This window comes from Watersipora subatra, chromosome 3 (assembly GCF_963576615.1).
Source record: "Watersipora subatra chromosome 3, tzWatSuba1.1, whole genome shotgun sequence".
Classification (NCBI taxonomy): Eukaryota; Metazoa; Bryozoa; class Gymnolaemata; order Cheilostomatida; family Watersiporidae; genus Watersipora; species Watersipora subatra.
The window spans coordinates 17,622,317-17,649,369 of NC_088710.1; the positions used below are offsets into that span (position 1 = coordinate 17,622,317).

Sequence of the window (27,053 nt, forward strand, 5' to 3'; positions counted from 1 at the left end):
CACAAAATAACAAATTGGATCAGCTCACATACTACCTTCAACAGTAGCATGTGTTGTAGTTATTTCTTGCAAACTCGTCTTGCTGTAACTATCGGTGTTCAAAGAAGTCTCCATTGCTGTACATAAATGCAGTATTATTTTCTTGACTGGTAATGTGTAAGAGGGTAAAATTATACAATATGAAACACTTCAGCAAAAATGGTGATGTTAGTCACAATTTTACTGAGTCTGCCTAGCAATTATAAATGTGGATTTAATAATTTCCGTTAGATACAGCAGTATTATAAAAGTAATTGCTTTGTAAAACAAATAATGCTTAAACATACATTGCGTAGCAGAAACATTGCGTCTCTGCACTCTATCCAATGGACACGTTGGTAATCCATAGTTATTGGCAGAAAACAGTGTATAAATGAAGTTCAGTAACCTCGCTTAAAATGTGTTATTGCCTCTCAGCAATCTTAGTTAAAAACCTCAAAATCTGCTGTGCATCTGAGAGAACTGCATAGCACCTTTGTGTAGAGTTTGATGTCAGTATTGCTAGGAACTAGAGTGATGGTGGCAAGACTTCTTGTGAAGCACGGAAATTCTCTACATGAAAATACCTGGAAAGAAAATGGAAATTAGTAGAGGGAGATAACTTCTTGTGGTACAAGTTTCTTTTGCTAGGATGAATAGAGGGACAATCTGACGCAAGTTGGGATTACCATGCACCCTGGAGTGGTATAGCATTACGACACAAAGAGAATACTTGTGGTATACTGAATACAGACTTGATGGATAGCAGAAATTCCAATATTTTGATCCCACTCAACTCTATTTCAGTATTTTGGCTACAACAATGAAAAACATCTGATCGCTAATAAAATTATGATGCAATGCAGTTTCCGGGAAAAAATGGTTTTATAAAATTACTCCCACATGTAACCGCATACAATTTTTTCCATTTTCAACAATATGACATTTAAAAAAATGATCCTTACTACTTAAACCAGCATACAAGATAAGTCTAGTACCTTGTGTAGTAGCAGGAAAAAGCATTTTAGACAGCGTGGGTTCCATTTGGAACAGCAGCTCCTTGCTGCGCCATCTGGGCTTGCATCTGAGCAACCATGGCTTGCATTTTCCTCAACTGTAATCACAACACAAGATATGATCTAATGCTATTCAACACTTGCTGTTTGTTTGGTGTGTCAGGCGCATAGCTTCCACCTAATACATCACAGATTAAGTTCCGACTTTCATTACTCGTAAGAGAGGTTGTCTTCTCCTGTCGTATCACCTTTGACAAACTGACAGTTATACATAGGTTTTGGATTCCTGCTGGTGCCACATGCGCGTTAGCAGCACACATTTTGGTAATGTTATAGCAGAACAACAAGTTACACATTGCAAGCAACCGAGCCAAAACTAAAATTGATACAAAGTAGTACTACTGCAGGTGTGACAATAAAATTGTCCGTGTCAGAACTTTGCCCTGATCGCTTAATGATGGAGCAGCCCTGTTACAACTGTTATGCGTGCAGTACAACTGATATTAGAACCGTACATTTAAGTGAAAGTAGATGCTTGCACACACAAAGGCAAACTGTGAATACCATAATACTGTATTACAGAATCCTTTGCCAAATACCGTACTTTTCGGACTATAAACCGCACCCCTATATAAGCCGCGTCCGCTTTATTTTCCAAAAAACAATACATCGGCCGCGCCTTTGTATAGGCCGCAGAACTCAGGACAGTGCTTTTTAATATGGCAGCAACTTTGCTGTTTAAAACGGAACAGTGCCTAACGGCATTGTTTCGTATTAACCGACGTTTTTTAACCTAGTATCTAACGGAACAGTACCGCTAGGCATTGTTTCGAATTTTCTTTCACCGCTAGAGGCGCAATAACCGGAGATTCTGGTTGATGCGTCCTAGCGGTAAAAGAAAAAGCCATAGAATAGCCGCACCCTTATATAAGCCACATGGCTCAAATCGTCAGAAAAAAGTAGCGGCTAATAGTCCGAAAAGTACGGTATGCGATTTATGAAAAACTCCAAAATGTCAACATACAAGTGAGAGGCTTTTTGCACTATCACTTGAAACTGCATGCGCCCTTAGTGACACCTAAAACATTAATATTTGTGAAATTGTTTAGCTTTCAATATAATATGGCTTTTTGATTAAAATGCTAACAATGATGAAAACACTGTAAACCTTAATCTTATACAAAAATAAGTTGCTATTTCTTAACGCCTATGGAAATCCCATGACATCTTCACACGATTACTACTTGTCCATATTAGAGAAAAAATGGCTGACATGCTGACGAGCACAATGTTTTCATTATTTAAAATCGCTCACCTCTTTCTCTTTCTCAGCCAGAGCTCGCTCTCTCTCAAGGTCACCATTGGCCACGGCCTGCTGGGCTCTTCTCGAGCTGCAAGCATAAACACTACAGTAAACTAACCTGAGTAAACTAACCTGACCTGTGCGATAGAAAGGCTGACGATAGCATTAACTGTTTGACAATTTTTGATTGGAATTTACATCATTAGAGTAAATATGGCTGCTTATCATGGCATATAAGAAAGATATCCTCTATCTTAATCTCATCTATGTGATAGCCGGCCAGTAGATTCAACCATTCACAATATATAACTATACAACTATTGAGTTTAGTATTCATACCGCTTTCCTATAATTACAACAAAAAGCTGAGCCTGTAATAAACCATAACATGAAAATAATTTAAAACATTTTTGGCATTCTAAAAACTAAACAGAGCTGATGCAAAGGCGGTACACTACAACCACGCTGAACAAGGCATACAAATAAACTATAGCTATGTTAGACAAACAATCAATAACGCAAGCTAACACGCCTTCAGCTATTGGTAACACTGAGGACTCAATGATGGCCAAGCAGGTGTTTGCTAGTAGCAAGCAAAGCAGTACGGAGTTATCTACACTATAGCATCCTTGCAGTATACAGACAACTCATTAAGTTGCCAATTTGATAGTTGAGTTAATTAATACCATCCATGTCTGGTCTTTACAGCGAACCAGCAATAGTGTTAGTAGCTGTGAAGAAGTTACCGAAAGAAAATTGCAGGTAAAGACAAATCTAAAAGTAGGGTGGGTTAATCAATCTGAGTGGTTAACTATTATAAAGTATAGTTGTCCTGCAGACCATATGGTACGGTGGTGCTCGAAATAAACTGGACCTCTTTGCTGGAAAACTAAAATTCTCATTTACAACAGTTTTAATAATTGTGAATTTAGTGAATAGCCACAAATTATATATTAATTAAATCCTCATTAAGTCCTGACATCAGATATGTAAACCAAACAGCTCTAAAATTATGTTTTTGGTTGATTATGTAAGCTAAATGGATGAAGATAACAATCTGTACAGATATGATCACACCACATACATTCACCGATTTTACGTCATATACATGTATATTCTTTTCCAACAAAGGGTTCCAATTTATTTCTCAAACCACTTGACTTCTAGAACTAAAACTTTTGAACATTACTGATTTGTTGTGTCAAGTGATAGCCTTCATCGAATTAATTTTTCAAAAACCAACAACGTAAAAATCTTCTATCAAATGATGCTAAGAAAGAGATCAATCCTTTTCTGATCATAGCACCACAAGGAGAGTTGATAACAATTAACACTCTCCAAATCACAGCTGCTATTCATTGTTTGGACGTGCCTACTTTCTAACAATAGTCATCAAGTTAAGATTACCAGCACACTGGCTAGATGATTAGAGTCAACTAGGAAGAGTATAGGATAGACTTATAACCGTCTACACAAAACAGTGCCGATTGGATGGCTGAATTTTTATCACAGTATGGATTTGTTCAGAGAGATAAACTCATCACATTTAGACAAAATGTCTCATGCGACTTCACATATTATTGTGAATATCGCGTGAACTTCAAGGAATGAAACTTACAGGCCGACTAACACGAGAGAATCACATATTTAATTTGAGAATGACACGCGGCTATCTGAAGGGAGGGTTAATCCGGCACAAGTCATAGAAGAGTAATTAGTGACAGGATAGTTTAGCACTTCATAACAAACACGAAATGGATTAGTAGAATGAGGGGATTAGTAGAATGAGGGGATTAGTAAACTTATTATGATGGAAACCAACTGAATGATTAACTAGAAGCAAAAGCATATAAGGGGAGACAATTCAATGCAAAGAAAGAAAGCGCACAGAACCTGATCTTCTTAGCCGAGTCTCGCTCGTCACCGGCGGCACTAAAAATGAGAAGATAAGCAGGACATACATACATCATGCGCCGTGATTGGATCATGCGCAGGAAATGGATATCAACGTATATACACCAAAATAGGGTGGCAGATATTTTAATGTGATGCTGCGGAAAGTGAACTGGTAAGTTAGTAAAGGGGCGCCAACTGTGAGGAGTAATATGACTGAGATGCCTTATCAAGGCTGGATAAGGTCTGATACTCTGTTTATTTGTAGCTGATAGCGATCAGCCAAAATATTAGATTATTGATTGAAAACACTGTGAAGATGAATTGTCATCTAAAACGAGAGGACAACCCTATGACATCAGAAGCCAATGGCAAATACCAATAATTTAATGTTTAGAAACCAAAAACTTAGGACAATGCTACACTTCGCAATTTTCAGTTAAAATCATGTAATTTTAAAAGCGTGCCATGTTATGACCAAAAATATGTTTTTGGCGGTAAGTTTCACAGGTAAACTTGAGGATGATAACGCTCATCAGGTTTGAACTTGTCCAGCAAAAGCTAGTAATGTGTATTAGCAAATATTTTCATTTAAAGCAATATTCCATTGAGCGATGGGATATTATCAGCATGCCTACTAAAACAGAGATTGAAAAAAAAGAAGCATATTTACAAACCAATCAATCGATGTGTCAAACAGATGTCAATAGCCAGTTGACTGACTGACCTTCTGATATTCGGCAGCGTGTCTGCGGCTGCAATGTTTTGGCAGCACTTCAGAATTAGGCAAAAACACTAAAGCTTGCAGTCTGAGTGTTTATCAAATGTGCCAGCGAGTTGCTTTTAAACCAATTTGAGCTTGTTCCGATTTCGAATTTGAATGAAGCCATCCGAATTTACCAGGCGTCTCAGCAGTACCAGTTACTAATACGAACGATTTTTCAATATTCTGCTTAAATGGCGGCAAACATGCTAAATATTTTTAGTTCGACTTTTAACCGTTAGGGGTCGCTACCGTACATGTTCTTTATCCTGGTGTAAGACTTATTGAAGTCATTTGCTCATGAGATTTGACACAGGAGCAATTGTGGTTGGATACCCTTCCCAACACCACCAATGGTCCTTGTGAGACCATAAGTAGGCACACTGACCACTGAACCATGGCAGCTCTCTACTGCATATGCACTAAATGAAAACTTAATACTGCAAATAGATACAGGTGCAGAAACATATCGATTGTTAATACTTCCGATAGTGAAAGAATATATATTTATACATAATCCTCAACAAAAAAAACCTCCTGAGCCTGTCTAGAACTCTCCGTACCACGGCCAAAATAAAACTAACATGTTATTTGCAAAAGGTTCTGCTAAAATCTCAAGATTGTAACGGCATGTAACGTGAAATATCAAATTGAAAGCAAAAATTTGGCATCAAATAAAATCATCAGGCTTTAAAATGGGTAAAGATCGGCATATTTCAATGCTATACTTCATCCTTGATACAAGCCATAGATATACAAAATGCTAATGATAATGTTTGTCAGTCAGTAGTTTTGAAATAATAAAATGAATAAAATAATGAAGAAAGGTGTTCAAATCAAAAACCACAACATGAATAACATCGATTGTAAGATCTATGAAACACTTAATTTATTTCCCTCATGTAATATATGCGGCTAAACTGAGGAACAACGTATTAGGGGAAGTGCTGCTTGGGCTGAATTTGACAGCAAAGGAAGTAGGCAGGAAATTCAAAGTGCACAAATACTGTCCTAACGATCTCAGCCTGACAACCAGATGTGCAGGTGAAATAATACAGGAACTGGTTATTTGCGAAGAATATTTTACTCTCTGACATCGCCTATTTGTCTGAATAAATCATTTAGGTTTGAATGAACACATGTGGACCTGAACAGTACACATAATGTGCTTCAAAGAAACCCAGGCTAACTTAAAGAGAGAGAGGCTGCTGCCAAATATGGAGTAAATATGGAATATGAAATACTCACTCAGGTCCGCTGAGACGATCAGATCTGAAATTTTCATAATGCACTTCATGGGTTACTTCTTGTAGATCTTGCATGTGAGTTCTGAACAGGAAAACAAGAGCTCATCCACAAATTCTTATAAGCTAGCAAGAATTATTTACACTCATTAGCAGATATTACCTAATGACCGTAAATAACAATTTACATTCGAAAAAAACGTGAGGCAACTAAACTATGACTTTTCATCTAACATAACAAACACTCAAATTCTAAATACTGTGACAAAGAAGAATGACTAAAGATTTGCGGCGAGTCTTACAATCTCTAATTAATCGTTTGATCAGAATGGAGAACGGTCAAACTGATCAAAAACCATGTTGAAACGAAATTAGAAATTTTACATTTGGACCAAACCTGCAATCAACAAACGGAACTCAATTACAAAAAACATCTGACCGCAAGTTCACACATTTAATAATGAAGAGTACCAAAATCTTTAAAAAGTAACTTCAAACTTTGTACAATGCGGTGCGGGTCTCCATGACCAAAACTTGATTAATCTTCGAGAGAAAAAATCTTACCAAGCAGTGTCCGGCTAAATACCTCAAAAAATGATTTAAAAAAAAACGAAACTGACACCGGTGTTGATGAACAACGTCTCAATAGCTATAATGGCCATGTAACGGTAGATCAGGGTTGCTTTGCAGTGTATCGCTACATATTGGCACAACTGGCATGACCTTTCACGACCGACTTTCTACTAGGAGTAACAATTTCTTGACAGTATCGATCAGTCATATTGTATTGATCGAATTGTGCGCTTATAATTTCTGTCGATCTTTGTAAGGAAATTTAGTATACGGCTACGTTTTCATCAAGCTTGAACTGTATTGACAGTTTCTCGACCAAATTTGTGACATGAACAATGGGTTGATAAAAGCTGAGCAATAACAGCCAATAATAAGCTAGAGGATAAGCTAGACTGACTGGAGGGTAGAATGAGGTACATACATCAGCATTGTGCGGAGTTTGATGAAGTCACAGTGCTCAGGATTCTCAACCTCAACAACACCCCAAGGGTACATGCGACCTCTGACTTTTCGTCCTTTTACTTCAATAATTTGGTTGGACCCAACCACAGCAAAGGGCATCGCTGCCTGCAACAAGAGGAAACATGAGCTTGGGGAAATAAATAGGGACTAATAGAATATTTCTGCGTGAATATGGGTGTGAGTTCTGGGACAGTGAATAGGATAAACTAGAATACAGTAGTAAATATGATATATTAGTACACAGTAGTAAATATGATAGACTAATACAGAGCAGTAAATATGATAGACTAGTATACAGTAGTAAATATGATAGACTAATACAGAGCAGTAAATATGATAGACTAGTATACAGTAGTAAATATGATAGACTAGTATACAGTAGTAAATATGATAGACTAATATACAGTAGTAAATATGATAGACTAGTATACAGTAGTAAATATGATAGACTAATATACAGTAGTAAATATGATAGACTAGTATACAGTAGTAAATATGATAGACTAGTATACAGTAGTAAATATGATAGACTAGTATACAGTAGTAAATATGATAGACTAGTACAAAGTAGTAAATATGATAGACTAGTATACAGTAGTAAATATGATAGACTAGTATACAGTAGTAAATATAATAGACTAGTATACAGTAGTAAATATGATAGACTAGTATACAGTAGTAAATATGATAGACTAGTATACAGTAGTAAATATGATAGACTAGTATACAGTAGTAAATATGATAGACTAGTACACAGTAGTAAATATGATAGACTAGTATACAGTAGTAAATATGATAGACTAGTACACAGTAGTAAATATGATAGACTAGTATACAGTAGTAAATATGATAGACTAGTATACAGTAGTAAATATGATAGCCTAGTATACAGTAGTAAATATGATAGACTAGTATACAGTAGTAAATATGATAGACTAGTACACAGTAGTAAATATGATAGACTAGTACACAGTAGTAAATATGATCAACTAGTACACAGTAGTAAATATGATAGCCTAGTATACAGTAGTAAATATGATAGACTAGTATACAGTAGTAAATATGATAGACTAGTATACAGTAGTAAATATGATAGACTAGTACACAGTAGTAAATATGATCAACTAGTACACAGTAGTAAATATGATAGCCTAGTATACAGTAGTAAATATGATAGACTAGTATACAGTAGTAAATATGATAGACTAGTATACAGTAGTAAATATGATAGACTAGTACACAGTAGTAAATATGATAGACTAGTACACAGTAGTAAATATGATAGACTAGTATACAGTAGTAAATATGATAGACTAGTATACAGTAGTAAATATGATAGACTAGTATACAGTAGTAAATATGATAGACTAGTATACAGTAGTAAATATGATAGACTAGTATACAGTAGTAAATATGATAGACTAGTACACAGTAGTAAATATGACAGACTAGTATACAGTAGTAAATATGATAGACTAGTATACAGTAGTAAATATGATAGACTAGTATACAGTAGTAAATATGATAGACTAGTATACAGTAGTAAATATGATAGACTAGTATACAGTAGTAACAGGATGTACAAAGTAACACGTAGGAAATGCAAGAATTAAACTAAAAGGTGAACCTTGAGCTGCTCGCATTGAATTTTAAACTCCTCATCTTCATCGTCATCGCAGTCTGGCAGCGTATAGATGTTGATTCCATTTGCTCTAATCTCTTCTAGGATCTACAAGGATACACATGCAACAAAATTAGTTTAAATAGCAACACATTGTCCTCTGGTTTTATTTATAAAATAAAAAAGACTTATACAATACTAAACACAAGATTAGGCAATTTGACATCATAATATAAATTGCCCTAACTTAATTCAATAAAATAAATTTGGACTTTCATGACTGCTGTTGGCTGCCATGGTGTCTCAACAAGTAGCTAGACAAGTGACATAATCCATTGTCATATGACTCATGTACAGTAATAAAAACAGCGTTCATCAAGCTGACACTTCTCGGGTAAACCAAAAAAGTGCAAAGCTGCTGGCCACCATTTTAGTTGCAGTAAAATCTTTGGGTGGACTTTTACGTGAATGGGTCAAAAAACAAAAGCCAAAAGATTAAATGTTTTAATTGGGAAACGCTAATATACATTACACATATATATATATTAATTACTATTAATGTAATAATGTAATATTACATAATACAATATAATAATATATAATACAATATTGTATTATATACAAACGTACATTAATGTTCTATTATAATACTATAACAATTTTTATAATAATATATAACAATTGATATTAAGATCAACGTTAATACTTATTAATTATCGCATACAGGCCACCCCTACAAATTGTAACATGCCATATTCAACTATCACGGCAAAAGGTTGCAGAAGAAAATTAGCAAAAAATGATAGCCATTGTTGTCATGTTTTACTTTTACTAGCAACGGTAAAAGTTTTTAAACTGCACTAGTGATAATTTTAATGCAAATAAACAGCATGTAACGTCACTGAACAAACTATCGGTATTGTCTGCATAGCGAGTAAAATGTTTTAACACTTCTACGCAAATATCAGACGAAGGGAGGCAAATCTATAACTGGTTATGACACAAGTTCCAGCATGAAACGTTATTATTAAATCTAGGTATCAATCAATCTAGGTATTGATATCAATATTGGCACCGGTATGGAAGAGGTCAAGTATTTGGATTGGTATCGACCAGTCTTTTCTTAAATAAATCTGAAAGTTAAATACTTTTATAAATCGACTATTAATCATAGTAACCGAATGTTAGCCTCAACTAACCAATACAATAAACTGATAGTTGATATTGTTCAGATATAAATATCTAATGAATTCCAATTCTGTCCAATTACTTTTACTTGAGCAACACATCTAAAAAATTCAGTGAATGGTTTTCTTGTTTTTGTCCGGACCTAAATAATGCATGCCACAATTCCCATTAACAATGATGAAAAATATTAAAATCAATCACAAGCGATGATCAAAGTGTAATATTTCCATCTACTAGAAATATAAACACTGTTCTTTCCTAAATGCTAATATACGAATGAATGTATATTTCTATATATTTCTTGTCACAAAAAAAAAAAAACAACAAAGTAAGCAACGCAGCAGATCTAAACTGTTATCTGGACCAGCTTGGCTTTTAGCAAGACTCAGTTGACCAGCTCAGTATCCGTATCATCTATGTTCAATTGTGGTATCTCTAACTGTTACAGTAACAAGTTAACATTCTCAAGTCACGCTTTCAAGCCTTCCCTTCATAAGGGCATGCGGGAATGTAGAATAACATAACTCTAATACCAGAGAACTCTCACTGATTCATTCAGGCTTCAAGCTGATTAAATATCGACCAAAAAGGTTACCGATCAACAAAGTTAGCCAATCGAAGCAATTTTCTCAAATTCGGAACTATTTTCACTATCTTTTAGATGAACTGCCATAATGGCAGGCATATCAGTTCTGGTATTCTTCCCAAGTGCAAGTATCATGCTTGTCACTAACAGTACGATCCAATGTCAAGGTCGATAAATATTACAAATATCTTGGAATTATTGCGGAAGCCACCGAAGCATGTACTAAACACCCCTCTGCCAATCATTGGTCACAGTAGCATCCTTTAAAGCTGTCATTTTACTAACAAATATTTGCTACATGAAACTTATTTCTGAAGTTCAATGTTATGATATAATCAAACAAGAGCCTTGCTATTAGGGATTGCATTTGTTGTTTGAAAAGGTGTTATCGACTATTATTGGAGTTGTCCCACCGATAGCGATAGTATCGAATTATCAATGAGCAGACAGAGTTCACCGATCGCTATCGAGTGACTTGGCAGCTGGTAAAACTATCGAATTATCATGCCTGAAAAGATCGAGGATTGTGGGAAGGAATAGGAAAAGGTGTTCGAGTTATCAGAGCGTTCAAGTTATCAGAGCACTGTCACAAGTCCCTGTATTTATAGTAGATAAATGTACATATACAAACTATATATAAATCAAACGCATAGATGGCTTGTTGCAAATTAAAAGGTTTCTAGTGTGAAGTTTAAAAAAAATTTCATCAGAAAGTATAGAGATTTTTCTATCACTTGAGATTGGTTTGTTGCTTTAGGTGATGTGATTGCCAGGACGTTTTCAGATTAAAATTAGCCAAACTTGATCATTGTTGAAATGCTGGGAAGAAAATACATCTTTTTTTGAGCGTTTTAACCAATGATATACAGCCCCCAGGAATGATATACAGGGGGCTGTATATCATTGTTTTAACCAAGATCAAGTTTGCCGATTTTTCTTTAAGTTTATTTGAAGGTTAGCGCACTTTTCTTAGCTTTCGGAGGGCCATCGCTAAGCGGATGATTGTCAAAATTTGATTTTTACAAACCTTTAGAAAAGTTGTTAATGAAAATATTTTGCCGATGATGGTAATAATGACGTCTAAGAACTACTAAAAGTTGAGGTTTGTCTCTATGGCTTGGAATAAAGTGATATTCTAAAGCGATAACAACTGTCGTAGTAGCCGTCGGGCAAAAAACTGTTTGAGTTAACCAAAGTGAGGTCGAGTTATCTAAAGCAATTTATCATTGCGTGGGAACGGACCAGACAAATCCGTTCGAGTTAACCATGTGTTCGAACTATCCGAGGGCGATAACTATCGAGTTATATTATTCGATAACGATATATTTGTTTCGGATGTTGCGATAGGCTAAAACTAGACATATTCATATCGAGAAAGACAACTATCGACTATCAAAATCGACTATCGAGCTATCGTGCAACCCTACTTGCTATTGCTAGATAATAAAATGACCGAAATATAATCTATTACAAAATTAGACAATTGAATCACCTATTCCAAGAAGCTGTTACCTAATGACTGCTGGTCTAAAATAGAACTATGTCTCTTCATTATGGAGTAATTCAGATTTTTCAAACAAGTTTGCAACTATATTCACATAATAGACCTCCTTGTTCATTACTTCAAAGCTTGCAAACGACTAAGAAAAGGTATGATTAGCCAAGATTTCAATATTGTAAGTTAGCTAACATAAACAGAAAGTTCTAGAAGGGTGCAAGAAGCGTCTATTCACTGATGAATGTATTAATGCTATTTCTATCTTTAGCAGAGTGTTTACACTGTTGAGCTAAATGATCACACAGCAGCAGCTGCTATAAAATACACACATTCATAACATCTGCTAATACGGTATATTTTATTGATGGACTTTACATAATTAAAACACGAGTGCCGATGGCAAGTTATCAGCATACACTGGTCAGTTAGTCGGTAAACCTCAAAGTGAAAGAACACAAGCTGTCATGACATGTATTTATGTGATGACGAAGCTACCCACTATGAAAATACGAAGCTACCCACTATTAAAATACGAAATCTTTTCTTTTCAGAATTTCCAGATAACTTATCAAAGGCTCACTGGTGTGAACTAAATTTTTTTGAAGTTCTACAAAAAATAACAAAAGATCGACGGCTTTGTTAGTGAAAACATATCATTAGCATTCAGTATATCCATGGTTTGTATTGAGGATGAAGTGTAGCATTGAAATATGCCGATATTTATCCATTTAAAGCCTGATAGATTTTATTTGTTGCTAAATTGTTGTTTTCAATTAGATATTTCACGCTACATGCCGTTGGAATCTTCAGACTTTAGCTGAACCATTTGCAAGTAACATGTTAGTTTTGTTTAGTAACAGGTAGAAACAGTCTATCGACAAAACTAGTTGCTAGTTTTGTACTTGTGAGGTGCGACTTTACTAATAAATGTGTTGAAGCGATGACGACTGAACTTCCAACGCCACTGGGATGCTAAAACTCCTGTGATACAATGAGCCTGTGTTACCTAGACATAAAATATCTCATAACACCGTCATGGAAACACTAGAACTCATCTCAAAGTCCAACGTTTTCAATTATCTCACCTTCTTTTTCAACTTTTGAACTTCAATCTTTGTAAGAGTATCTGCCTTCGCTATGACAGGAACAATGTTGACTTTGTAATGAGCTGCCTTCATAAATGCTATGTCAAGAGGCTTCAACCTACAAAATAGATATATGTACTTTCTCTTTATGAAGCATTAGGATAATTGTCTACTCAAGATAACTTGATGAGATATAAAAATATGCATAGCTTAAGAGTACAGCAACAGCTGTCATAAATATACCTGACAGTTGACAAGAGAACTTGTGAATGAAAATAATTAAATTTTCACTAGCAAAGCATATACATGTCGGTGACTCATGGGTGTGAGAATCACTGCTGACATTCTGTTGCATGAAAATAGACTGTCTGCTCATACAGATCTGTGCTCTTGTTAAGCAGACATATCATTCACATATATAAATATTAATATTCTGCGTTTTTTCGTGACGTCATTCTATCGTTGTTGGCCATCTTTGTAGACAACTTTTACCTTAAAAACATGAAGCTTCTGCAATAAATTTTTGAAAAGGATGCTTTTGTTTGCAATTTTTTTATTATAGTATCAAAACAACACCAAAAAATACTATTAAATAAGAGAATGACAACAGTTTTCGACAAATATGGCGGCTTTTTCATGAACGAGCTCCTGTGTTAACGTATTGATGACGTAAAAAAAAAAGATGGATTGGCAATAATTTCATTTCATACAAAAACGTTTTCCAAATTATGCCAATACAGCATATATACTAATGTGAAATATTATCGCACATTATCATTCTCTAGACAACATATTACGTACAGTCAAGCCACTATATTTATATGAAGTGATTTTTTCCCAGATACATTTTGAATGTTAAAGCCAGCACATGTTGGAGCAAATATTCGTATAATAATACAACTCATTCAACAACCCAAGACAAAGTGCAATATAAAAACAGCACTAAAACAAAAATATGATATAAAAAAACTACAGTTGGACAATTCCAAGATCTGCTTCATACGCTAGTAGAGCAAAACTATATATATATTTCTCAAAGTATGTCCGTAGGTATGCATTTCGGCTATAGCTATTAAAATCTTGAAATAAAGAGTTCGTATCGAAGAAAATTTGATCTCATACCCTACCATTCGCTAGTCCGACCCCCTACCCAATAGGCCATAGGAAATAGTTGAGAAATAGTCGATATAAGTCCATATATGGGAGCACATACCCAAGGACTTTGCATACCACACAGGGTGATTGCACAAGTGATTGTCATTAGTTACCTTACTAAAATCATCCATTGGCAATGTGCCAGGCTAATGGCAAGTAGCAGGCAACTCTCATTACCTCTCATTGTTTATAAGCTAATTTTAAATACTCGGGCAACGCCGGATAGCACAGCTAATACTACTATAAAAATGCACTGTAACTATATTAGTTCATTCAACAGCCTAAAATACTTTAATAACTGGCTCAGGTAATTATACAATACATTAAAATAAATACATTATTTAAAATTATGTAAAAGACTATAATAACATATTCTTCAAAAACTTACCAACTAAAGCAGGTTTTTAATGTTACTTAGCCTAAGAGATACCTGAACAGTTTGGTATTAGGGGAGGTAGTAAGAATACGCTACATAACTTAGACTAAGTGAGCTTAACTCACCTTAGCCTGCATGCTTTTAATTATCTTTACATTTTTCTAGACTGTTTTTAAAATTTCCACTAGTCCTTTCACCTATGGAAAACTCTTGAACTATGGAAAATTTTAAGCGATGCGCGTTTGAAATTACTTAGGGCATATACCTGGCAGACACTTTTAATCGTAATGCTATACTTAAGCAATCATAAATAATAGCTTTGATTGTCTTAGGATTATGTTCACTTTCATCGTTATACATCCTTTTCAAACATCCTTGTCAAACTCGGCACACCCAAGCTATGGCTAAGTAGAATTATGAAAATGAAGTTTTAGTTTTAGTACAAAAACTCTTAAATGCATTATTATATTCACGGTCATAACAGAAGCATATACAAGCCTTACATAAAGTCTAATAACTGGATCAGCCGGTAGTACCAATCGCTAAACTAACAATACCTTGCTAGAGGGCTAGATAATAGGTTACCTGTTTCAAGTGAGTGACATTTGAAACTTTTAACATCTTCTGAGCGGTAAGAACTCTATCATATCTCTATTTAACTTACGAATAAATTGAGAGTTATTTGTAAATATTATTATTCCTTTACTAATGTAAAGATTCATTTGAACTAACTACAAATGAAAAGGCCCAAAATAACCAGCAAGGCCTAAAATATGAAACCACTAAGCCATCTAGAAATTCACTTCTATTTCTTTAACATTGACATTAGACAACTTTAACATTTGACACATAATCAGTTAAAATACATAATAAAACGTACTAAACGGACATTGCAGCTGCTTGCGTTGCTCTACAAGCGGCCCTACTAACATCTGCAGCACCTAGGCTACATAATACCGCATACCAGAGAGCTAATGGAGTGAATCCATTATGCGGTGTACCCAATGACCCACTAGTTAGAGAGCTGTCTGCTCTAGCTGCAGTCATATACACAGTCATCTCTTACAAATGACTAGGACTACCAACAATTGGGTGCCTTTTCTAAAATCTTTGCATAGTAATCAACATTTGAAAGAAAAAATTACTGTGCAAAATAGAGCTACTAAAGCATTTAGTCATACCTCGGCATACAATTCCCCCAACCTATGAAAAAACAGAGATACGAGCGAAATTTTGAGCAAGTTTCTGCCTTGAGATGCAAGAAACCTTTGAGATACGAGTCGGTTTTTTGAGAGGTCGTTTTAGAGACCAGCATCGCTTAGTCTTGAGGCAAAAAGCGAGGCAAAAAGCGCCAAGCCAAAACAGATAAAACATGACGAAGACAAATTTAAAGTTTAGTAAAAGATCAAAATTGAGCTCTAACTCTTTTGCTACCGTGTACCGACCTATCAGCAATGGCGGTAATACAAGTACAGACCATCAGCCATTCAAAGCTTATGTAAAGTAAGTGTCCCTCAAAAGCAACAGCAGAAGTCAGACTCTGTGCAAATTCAAGTTTTATGAAAAGATATGTAATTTGTGGTGAGTTCATACATTGTGTTGGTATTTGAATGTTAATGCAGGGTTCATACTGTGCACCAGTAAAACATCTGGCCATTTCTTAAATGGTAACGGAAATCATTTAAGTTTTCAATAAAGAAGTGGTTCAGTGGAGGCACATGCAAAACTGGTGAAGTTCAGGATGTCTAGGTTCAGGATGTGAGGTTGGGAACCTAGAAAATTGACCTCTAGACTGTGTTGAATCGGATCAAAGTAAAATAAATTTGTCCTAATTGACTACAATAAGCCACCTATAAAGCTGGATCAAACCAGTTGCTATGTGATTATCCTATTTAGACTGGTGATCTACTTACAGTGCTCCCATAATTATGATGTCTCTGTTATACGATTTTTTCACCTTACAATATGGAATGCGTTGTTTTTTTTACGTACTGCACATACTACATTGTAATGTTACATTTTATTGCAGATCATAACCACTAAATACACTAAAGTTACTGCAGCTAACTATAACTACTAATGTTAACATACTATTTTGTTACTAATGTTTAATATGTACAGTATATATTAGTGCTGGGCACGAGTACTTCTTGGTCAACGGGTTTAGACCCGCCCCCTTCTGTTCGGGTTTTTCGAGTATCGGGTAGCTAGTAGTGCTAGGCTCGGGTATTCCTTTGCCTACGGGTTTTTCGGGTATCGGGTTTGTTGATATGGATTTTATGTTTAAATTTTCTAAACAGATATATCTTCAAATTTACAAAGCAATTATATTTCTTTTCAATTTATTTATCATTTTTCAGTTTTCATTGACTGACATTCGTACTCGTAGCGTTAACAGGTGGATTGTTAAACAGTCAAGATAGTCTGGGGCTACAGGGCATTTTCGTGTCAACAGGTGGCAAAAGATAGGGTCTATGGTAGCTTAATACTTAAGCATGTTCCATGTACCTCTCTGACTTTTTGTAGATGGTGCTCCAAATATCATAAAAAACTTTACATTATCGGCTTTTTCCGTTAGTAAGGCTTGTTGGCTTAGTAAAACTTGGTTATAATGAATTATGTAATCCATAATAGCTAGCTGTGGTAATCAATTTAAACAGAGTTATTAAATTTTCACTGCTACTATCAACGTTATAATAGCTGTTTCTAACAAGGCGATAGCGGAAACAGACTAAGGACCTATGTGTTATCGGCGATAGCGAACACGCGCCGTATTAAAAATGGCATAGATTTGTTTACGAAGCCGATTTGGCTAATTGCGCAAATAAAATTTGATGTAAGTATTTCTTCTCACCTTTTAATGACAAGTAATCACTGCTTGACTACAATATTTCTAGTAGGCATAGTAAATAAGGTATGATATATTTTATTCTATCTATTAAATTAAAGACTCGTTAAACCCCATTGTCATGTCTCCTTAGCAAAAATGACACAAAAATGCCCTGTGGGCCCAGACTAAGAGCGCAGGGTGCAATAGACCGAGTTTTTTGTTAACACTACCCGACGGATCCGCGTACCAAAACCCGAACTTGAAAGTCAAAACCCGAAACCGAAGGACCGGAATACCCGAAATCTCTATTACCCGATACTCGAGAGAAGATAAACCCGCGAGTTCAACGAGTATTACTACCCGTGCCCAGCACTAGTATATATATATATGACAAAAAATTTTCTCCCAGGGTATTTGCATTAGATAATTACTATAGATTTTTACATTACTCTATACGACATTTTCGCCTTACGATGCCAACACTAAAACGAATTAAAATCGTATGGCATAATTTCACTGTATTAGGTACTAGTTCAACTTCAGCACAGCCCAATAGAAACTGTCACAAAAAAGCCATGATTAATTAATAATAATCCTTGCCACATCCATTCCCTGTTGAAAAACAATTAACTCCAATCTAATATATGTAAGCAAAGGAAAGTCCTGCGAATGCACTAGTAAGTGAGCATCATGTGAAGAGTGAGAAATAACGATAAACTGCGATTAACCAGTTTAAAAACAAAACTCTTCCAACTAGCGCTGATAGACTACCGCAAGCGCGGTTGGTACGATACAGAACGAATTACTGTGACTGCGAGTCATGAGCAAACGGACTGCAACCTACAGATATCACAACAGCCAAAAGGCCTCACTACATATAATTATGAAATGCATTTTTGCATAGGGCATGGCAATGCGTTGTCAAAGCCTTCTTTCAAAACTATCATGTTGGTCTATATACAAATATAGTTAGTGAAAATAGTTGATTATAATGATCTCAATTCCACTTTATCCATTTCCAAAGCAAGCTAGTTTAATATTAGATTAGCAATAGAACAGCGACCACAACAGTAATTCACATTTGTAGACGAATTATATTAGATTATAAATACACTGATTATCTTTCAATAATGGAACTAGAAAGTACAGCAACAATGTCACAACCTTCTCTTGACTGTTTCTTCTTATTAAATTTTGTCAATCTATTTCTCAACACGACGCATTGGTGGTGTGTGTAGACACAGATGATGACTACACACGCCAGACAATTCATTACTGTGTGAAACAATCCCTTACATTACTATCTTTCCAATATCTTTTGAAGTTATTAGCTGATCTATCGTAACGCTAGTGAGCTTTGTCTTATCATCGTTATTGCTAATCCCAGCGATACACTCTTTCGACTAATGACGAGCGACCATCAACAGGGCTAAAGTGGGGAAAGTGAAAATAAGGCCTATCAAAGGAATGGAGAATAATAAAGGAGTCTTACCCGTGGCCAGCGGGACTGATGAAATAGAAACAAGCGTGCACTCTATTGTCCGTGATGTTCCTTCGGTTCAACCCGCTCTCGTCATTCAGGTACCGTTCAAATTGTTCATCTATGTACTGTAGTATTGACGAGTAGCTGTGGGATATGGTATCAGTTTAAGGGTTGCATGTTATTGACATCATTGAAACTTGCTACCGGTTTAACCGGCACTGAAATGGGAGATCATCAGTTGAAAATTGCACACACAACCCTACCAAGCAATATATTAGTGGCACTAGTGTGACTGTGTGCAGAACCACCCGCAGTGGGCATGAACATGTAAGCTACACAGCGAGTTTAATATTTTGACATATTTTTTACACGAGGACAAAAATTATTGCAGCATATTTTCTTATTATATTGCTGCAATATAATTTTGTACAAAATATTGTTGCAATATTTTAAATTACATTTAAAAAAAATACCAACTATTTTAAATATAGTTACAACCAAGAATAAATGTTTCTTATTTTTCTGTTTCTAGTTGGTGGCATAATGTAATTACTTTTTAACACTCTGTTATATGACATGGTTCAACACGGTTTCCTATTTCTTGCTGCTATAAATGGAGACAATCATTAATCATTAGTGTCAACTTCTCTTATACTTTGTTCTACCATTAACTCCGATAAAAAAACCCAATTCATATGAGACCAGAAGACCGGAGTTTAGAAGTGCCACTTTGACTGTTTACTCATCCCTGCTACAAGAATGCTTATCTACACTGCGGAGGATTCCATTGTGGTCACACAGTTAGCAACTTGTTGACCCAAATAAGCGATTTAGCAAGACTCACAGATCAACTATGGATCTTGATACCACTCCCAGTAAAATATATACAACTAGCTACATCCTCAGAGTGAACCATTACTCATACTTCTTATAAGCGACAACACGGCACAGGTATCAACGAGACCATCTTATATACTATGGCAAAGAGATGACAACTACTCACCAGTCGTCAGTGTTGATTGCATCACCAAAGCCGGGTGTGTCAACCACAGTTAGCCTTAGCTTCACACCCCTCTCCTCTATTTCTACTGAGGAGGCATCAATTTTCACAGTCTGTTTGACTTTGTCTACAATGAGTATCATGGTTATCCTCTCTTGCAATACTAATTACCGTCAAGTCATACTCATCCTAATGTGACACACATGAGAATTACCTACGGCTAATGAATATTAAGCCGATTCCCTGACAAATACATAAGTATTGACAGTACAACTGCCACTAAGGTATTTGTGTGTGTTGAGAGCACTTTACGAGTATCCCTCATTGACACAAATTATGTTTTAACAGGAAATCCACAAGACATTAGCAAAAAGGATTGATTTCTAATAATAACTGGAAAAGTGACATAATTTTAAATTGCTCAAGAATAAAACTGTTGAAATGTATATATATCATAAGCAAATATAAGACTAATATTATGAGCCTTGTAATAAAAATAGATGCATAAATGTGAAATACAAGGTTCGCTAAAAAAGACAGGAACTAGTAACAGCGCATTGTAACAAATCTTTCCCTCCAGTTTGCAACAAAATGAGAAGTTGAAACAGGATTTAGTAAACAAGATAAAATAACCTGCACAGACTATATGAAGCTTGTTTATTTATAACTTTGCAGTCGTGTAACGAAGACAGGAATGGTGAGTGCAGTAATCAACTTACCGACTGCATTCGGTATTTGCCTCTCTGGATAAAGGTCTGTGAGAAAGAGGTTGTTGACCAATGTAGATTTGCCGAGACCGGACTCGCCTGTCAACAAAATATTGTGATGACTTAAAAAGACTTAGAAAATGAAACGCGAAGTATTAAAAATGAAGTAAAAAATATATAATCATGTAAGCAGAATCTTTTGAGCTAATAAGTAATAAATCGCATTCTGTTACAGAGAAAAAAGGTAGAGAAAGCATCAAAAAGCAAAATCAAAGGGTAAGTTAATGAGAATTGGTTCCATTTAAAATTGCCAGCTACTAACAGCATAGTCACCAGCCACTACGATTGCATGTGGTGCAATTCTATCCATTTTGAAGAAAATAGAAGTGATCTTTCAGTTTAATGATCTATGGTAGATCACAATGGTTTTTTAGTAATTAACAAACATTTAAAATATTTTAGTCTCATCGAATATCCATTATGACCTAGCAATTTTTCTTCAAATGATTTTAAAAACGACTAATACCATCCAAGAGCAGCTCATGGAGCTACAACTCTAATAATCATTATGCACCCAGCTGACATATACTGCTCTCACCAGATTAAGCCTGGTTCCCATGTACATCGCAAAGCACCGGCAACAGCACTGCAGGCTATTAGCGGTGAAATGGGAACCTACGCGCGGGGTACCGGCGGTGGCATCGCAATAGTTTAGCGCTGTTCAAATTTCGCAAAAGGCCGCAGGCAAAACCTTCCCGAAATGTACTGTACGGGTGAAGGTCACCATTATAGAAACGGCAAGGCGAGTGAACATTTTATTTGATTACGCGTTTATGTTTGGCGATGCAGCTTGTATGTGAACATATGCCGCCGAGCCTTGCGCCGCAAACGTTTTGCTGCGCAAGTTACCGCCGGAGTCTCGCAATCGATAATGGGAACCAGGCTTAAGGTAGCTCTTTGAAAACTAACATTGTAAATAAGTGGGGGACAGCCTCGTCAACAGCAGCTAGAATGAGGCAGCAAATCAAGGCTCTCTCTAAGCTAGGCGTACACACAAACCACAGCTGCTAATCTTCCAAACGACTAGATGGAGGCAATAGTTGCACGAGGTGTTACAATATAAGATCGATAAAGGTCGTAATTCTTTTGACGCCTTTTGTTCCATCTCATAAACAGCCAATCAGGCCATTTGCTTATGTACAGACCTCATTACGCAAAATGCTCAAAGTCAATTCTCGCAATGATATGCAGCTATCTAAAAGCTGATGCCTATCTGACATTAGTAAATTCCTCTGTACTCTAATTTCCAAAGTATACGGGCATATAGCTAATGAGAACTAGCCTGTTGGATAGCTGAAAGATGATTCGGCACACACCAAAACAAGTCCAGCTATGATGCAGCCATGATTAGACTTTCCATAGTAAGGCAAAATCAACTGAGCATTAACACTGGTCAATTTATGTATAACATCTAGGGTGCTTTGGGATTCCCTTTGCATTGGGGTATGCATTTGGATACGGACTTGGATAAAGTGCACCCACACAGTTATGAGTTTTATGATGATTACAAGAGAATTATATGCATAATAGCCAAACTTGGTATGAAAATCTCTTTAAGTAGCTAATATTTAGAGGATATAAAAAGTAAATGGTGGCTGTACAACAACTATGTTTAACAAATGCTACAAGGTTTTGTAATTGATTTGTATTTGGCTCATCCTATAATCGATAGATGAATGTTTAACACACTATCAAATGTACGTAGAGTATAAGTTAACTCCAAGTTTATAGATGAAGTGGGAATAGGCATTGTTGGACATATACTGCTACACAAAGAAATACAGCCAAGGCCAAAAGTATTAACACCACTCATCATTCTGTTACATCAATAAGGTTATTGCTCATTTACAGCCAGACAAAATACATATCAAATGATTCCTAAGAAGATTTTCTATCCTATAAAACATTTATCTAAAACAAAAACTATTCCAGCAGTGTCTGGAGGCTTATAAAACTGACAAAATAACTGTGTGAAAATTTAGAGTCAATCTCTGAGGCCAATTCCTCAGTGCAAATGGTTTTATTGTTAGAAGTTTTAATCCCAGGAAGAGTTGAGTCTAAGCTTTCTAGTGATGTGCAATATGCATGGCTTAAATAGATTATGCAGTAAGTGAAGTCTATTCAAAGATAGTCCAATTTTCACTAAATGTACTAGACAACAAAGGCAGCAGTGTTAATACTTTTGGCCACGCCTGTAGGTTCATGTATACCCAAAGTGGTATGAGGAGTTTAAAATACTCTTATTGACTTGTTTCGAGGTTGTGTGAACCAACAAATCTTAGATTTTAAGCTTTAGACACTCCCATAAAGCACTGATGCGCTGAAAAAAAAGAATTCAGTTTAGCTAAGATCAGCTTGGCCGTGAATGAAAAGATGCCATTTTTCATTTTCGCCTGCGAGTGATGATCATGCTGGCAAGTTTGTCAACACTGAAGTTGCTACTCTAGTGAGTCTCTGAATAGCTAGATGGCCAATTACAGAACAGATTACATAAACACATATTAATTAACACATGAACCCCAATGAAGCTATCAATTTTAAACTTCAAACTCAAAAAAATTTTGGAATCATAAAAATTCTGACAATTTTATAAGTCAAGCCTCAGAAGCAAGATATCATAGGATTGTCTGACATAGAACTGTCCCTGTTATGTTACTGAAATAGTAATCACTTGGAAAAGTTCTGGCAAGATAGGATTTCACAGACTCGATGCCTGTAGTGCAGATGTGTAAATAACACCCATCAACAACCTTGGTCTAAAAGCTATAAGCCTACTTCACCCAATCTGATCGAGAAATGAAATGCACCTATGATGCCTAGCTACAGCATACAACAGGGTGCTCAACCCGCTACTCCTCATGCAACCAGCAAAGTTTTACAAACATATTTCCATAAAAAATTACCTTGAACAACCCAAATATTAGCATATGTAAAAGTGGCAACACCCTTAAACAAAATGATTACATATAAATTACAAAATAATCAAATATCAACCAAGTTACAGACTAACCAGTATACCATGTAAAATGCTTGTAACATCGGCAGTGATCGAGCGACTTGGAAAATTGGCATAGCAACGAATAACTTTTGTTTTATTTTATCACCAGATTTTTAAAATAAAAAAATTGTTATAAAACAAGGATTCTTTGATACATATTTTGTGGTTGCTTAGTACTATAACCTTGCATAAGGAACATGTCATCGTGTTTGCTACATAAACAATTCATTGAATAGAAATTAACTTGAGACATTGTCACATCTTTTATTAAAAATCAGATGTTGTAGATCAAACATTTTTCATTCAAGATAATACATTTTGGATGATTTCACGTACAGACACAAATAATAACTATTTACCATAGTTCATCCATTCACAAAATGTATGAACTAGTTCAAACAAAATAATCAACGATGCTGATAAGGATAAGATCTAGTAACCATAACATTTAAATTGGAAAAATTGTACAACTGTCAATGTTTTGAACGCGTGTGGGCACTGATATATTTGGCAACGATCATCGAACGACATAATCACTCAGTCCAACATGTTAGTATTGGTAAAGCCAATCACATTTATCATGGAAAAATATAATATTTCAGCTCAATACTATTTGACTATGAAAATCTAGATGTATCACTCGGTTGCCCAGCCAAAATACTTTAGAAGTAGAGTTGTACCGTCCCAATTTTTTGTATTCAAAACTTTCATGCCGATAGCCAAAAGGGTACCACACATTCGTAACAGATAATAGTGGTATGGCTACAGGTAGGCGTCAAGCTATTTTCTTCTTTTATTACTGACATGTGCTTGAAAGGTGCCATACTAGAAAATTTCCACTTGACACATTTTTACATTTTTATTAGGCTTTTGAATTTGCCTATCGACATGATGAACACCTGGTATGTACGGGATATGCTTGAATTAAACAGTGAAATATATGCATGTAAATTGGATACTGAAACCAGGATGAAAATTTTGAAGGTTTTAATCCTGGTTGAAGAAGCCAATAAAGATCTCATCATTGCTGACTTTTATTCTCCACAAAACGAAGCAGCTTGTCCATATGAAGACACCTTATAAATCCCTTTCAAAATTGCAAAAGAGACGTTATCTAGGCCAGAATTGAACCCATTCATCTACAGCATTGCCCCACAGTACAGCCAACTTTCCTATTAACTCCACTATCCCTTAAATGCCTACCTAATCAAGTTCATTATCCTATCAAATGCGCTTGAGGAATCAAACAGCTTATAAGTTTGCTTGGGTTACTGTTACCCCGGACGATTTGAGAGTAAATTTCTTCTTTGGTATGTTTGTTTCACATTAGTGTTTAATTAACAAAAACTCAAAAACAAAGATGAGTTAGATAACAATCATCAGTGTAAGAATGATAAGAAATCAGAACGCTTCAATTTAATATCTACTTTTCCATCATGACAACCGACAACAACTAACTAACAATATCGAGCATCTAAACTGCTTTCAACAGAAGGCGATGAAGGTTGAACCTCTGACCGCAAAGGAATGAGCAAAAGATTAACTAACATAAAACTGGTAAACTAAGTTGCTTATATTATATCTAGGATAGCTAAAATAACAAATGACAGTTTTAGAACAGTTCAATTTATTGAGCATAACCAAAAAACAAACAGTTATGACTTTCAAAGCATTTTGTAGGGCTGACAACACAATAGTGACGGATATATAATATGCCTGTATTCTACAACAATGCACAGCTAAAATGTTTAGACTAATATTTTGCAAATATGGAAAGACAACATATGGAAGGACTGGTGCTAATTTTAACTAAATGCGGCAATTAAAAAAGTTATTTTACTTATCTAATTGCAGCTATTTTTTCCTGAAATTGTCTGCCCAAAATGAACAAATGCGACATTGTTAATGCTGCCATAACTTCTTCACCAGCAAAATGAAAACTATACTACACCTGCTGATCTTGCTAGACTCCTGCCAAAAAAATTGACTGGACAGTATCACATGATGATTACACACTTTCGCCTGCCTACAATTTGTAGGTTGAAAGCTGTTTTCCAAGTTGTGTGCACTTACCAACAACCATGAGAGTGAACTCAAAGCCTTTTTTCACGGATTTTCTGTGTACCTGATTGGGTAAATTGGCAAAGCCAACGTAACCGGGAGTCTCGGGATTGCTGAACTAGAAAAAAAACAAGAAAAAAATAGTTGTTATGAAAATTCAATGAATGATACTCAGACACGACTGACAGCTGTCTGAGAATAAAAAGGGAGAGAGAGGATAAGACCAAATGAGAGAGAAGGAATAGAAAGGAGAGGAGTCAAAAAATGTTTACAGATGGACAAAAAAAGCAACCAAACAGAATTATTCAAAGCTGATATTAGACGAGACATGACCAAGTTACAATTCAAATACGAGTTGCTGAATCATAACAATGAAGACAAATTATTCTATATCTTAGTTTAATGTTATTGCATAATGAATTGGTGAGTTAACTTTTACCCTGATGCTTTAATACAGTCAGACCTCTACATAAGCGACAAGTTCATTCAAAGATTTGGTTATGTCCAAACCATTGCGTTTAAGCAAATAACTGATAGTAAGGCGGTGTAAATTTTTACTGTTTTTACATCAAAAACTAGCAAACAGTATTCTTTGTGATACAGGAAATGGACAGTGTGAGATAATGATGATGATACGAAGCTAGTCGAAATTATGCTACTTGACATTGAAATAAAGCAGCTGGGCTTTTATTTTATAGTTTCATTGTTCACTTTTAGGTTTCATTTGAAGCCTCTTCACTTTTACTCACAAAACCATGCTTCAAAAAAAATTCAAATGTTATACGTATTGCAAATCACTTCCTAATAGTCAAATATTAACCTAAAATTGACACGAGTACCTACTGGAAAATTTGTATGCTAAGGCATACAATTTTTCCAGTTGAAAAAAAGGCTTTGCAGTACATCTTAGGTATAAGCAAGTAAACTTTACACTAACTTTTTATACTGGTACAAAAGTTGTACAACAAACTATTTAGCTATCTTGAAAAAATATTACCGGGTATACTTACATTTTTGCCATCTGTAGATTTCCGAAGAAGAACATGAAAGAGAAATATGACAGAATTACTTACAAACAAACAATTTGGCATCTGCTCAACCCATCAAAGTTTCTATAGTTCAGTAAGTATAGA

The 27,053-nt window shown here is 35.4% G+C and overlaps 1 protein-coding gene across 1 annotated transcript; it reads right to left on the minus strand.

The window, feature by feature from the left end:
- Positions 1-113: 113 nt before the first annotated feature.
- Positions 114-26,938, minus strand: LOC137389920 (septin-1-like). The gene is made up of 14 exons (XM_068076104.1): positions 26,931-26,938; positions 25,933-26,038; positions 20,814-20,900; positions 20,098-20,221; positions 19,104-19,238; positions 13,251-13,368; positions 8,900-9,001; positions 7,232-7,377; positions 6,971-6,973; positions 6,242-6,322; positions 4,231-4,269; positions 2,350-2,425; positions 1,017-1,132; positions 114-605 (listed from the first exon to the last, which is right to left on the minus strand). The coding sequence occupies exons 2-13, from the start codon at positions 25,940-25,942 to the stop codon at positions 1,043-1,045; spliced, it is 1,011 nt and encodes a 336-aa protein (XP_067932205.1). The 5' UTR covers positions 25,943-26,038; positions 26,931-26,938; the 3' UTR covers positions 114-605; positions 1,017-1,042.
- Between the last annotated feature and the right edge of the window lie 115 nt (positions 26,939-27,053).

Excerpts from the sequence above, each read along its gene's own strand:
- LOC137389920 (XM_068076104.1), bottom strand. Across the intron at positions 4,270-6,241 it reads GATCGTCTCAGCGGACCTGA|TGCCGCCGGTGACGAGCGAG; the intron begins GTGAGTATTTCA and ends TCTCATTTTTAG. Across the intron at positions 2,426-4,230 it reads GACTCGGCTAAGAAGATCAG|CTCGAGAAGAGCCCAGCAGG; the intron begins GTTCTGTGCGCT and ends TTATGCTTGCAG.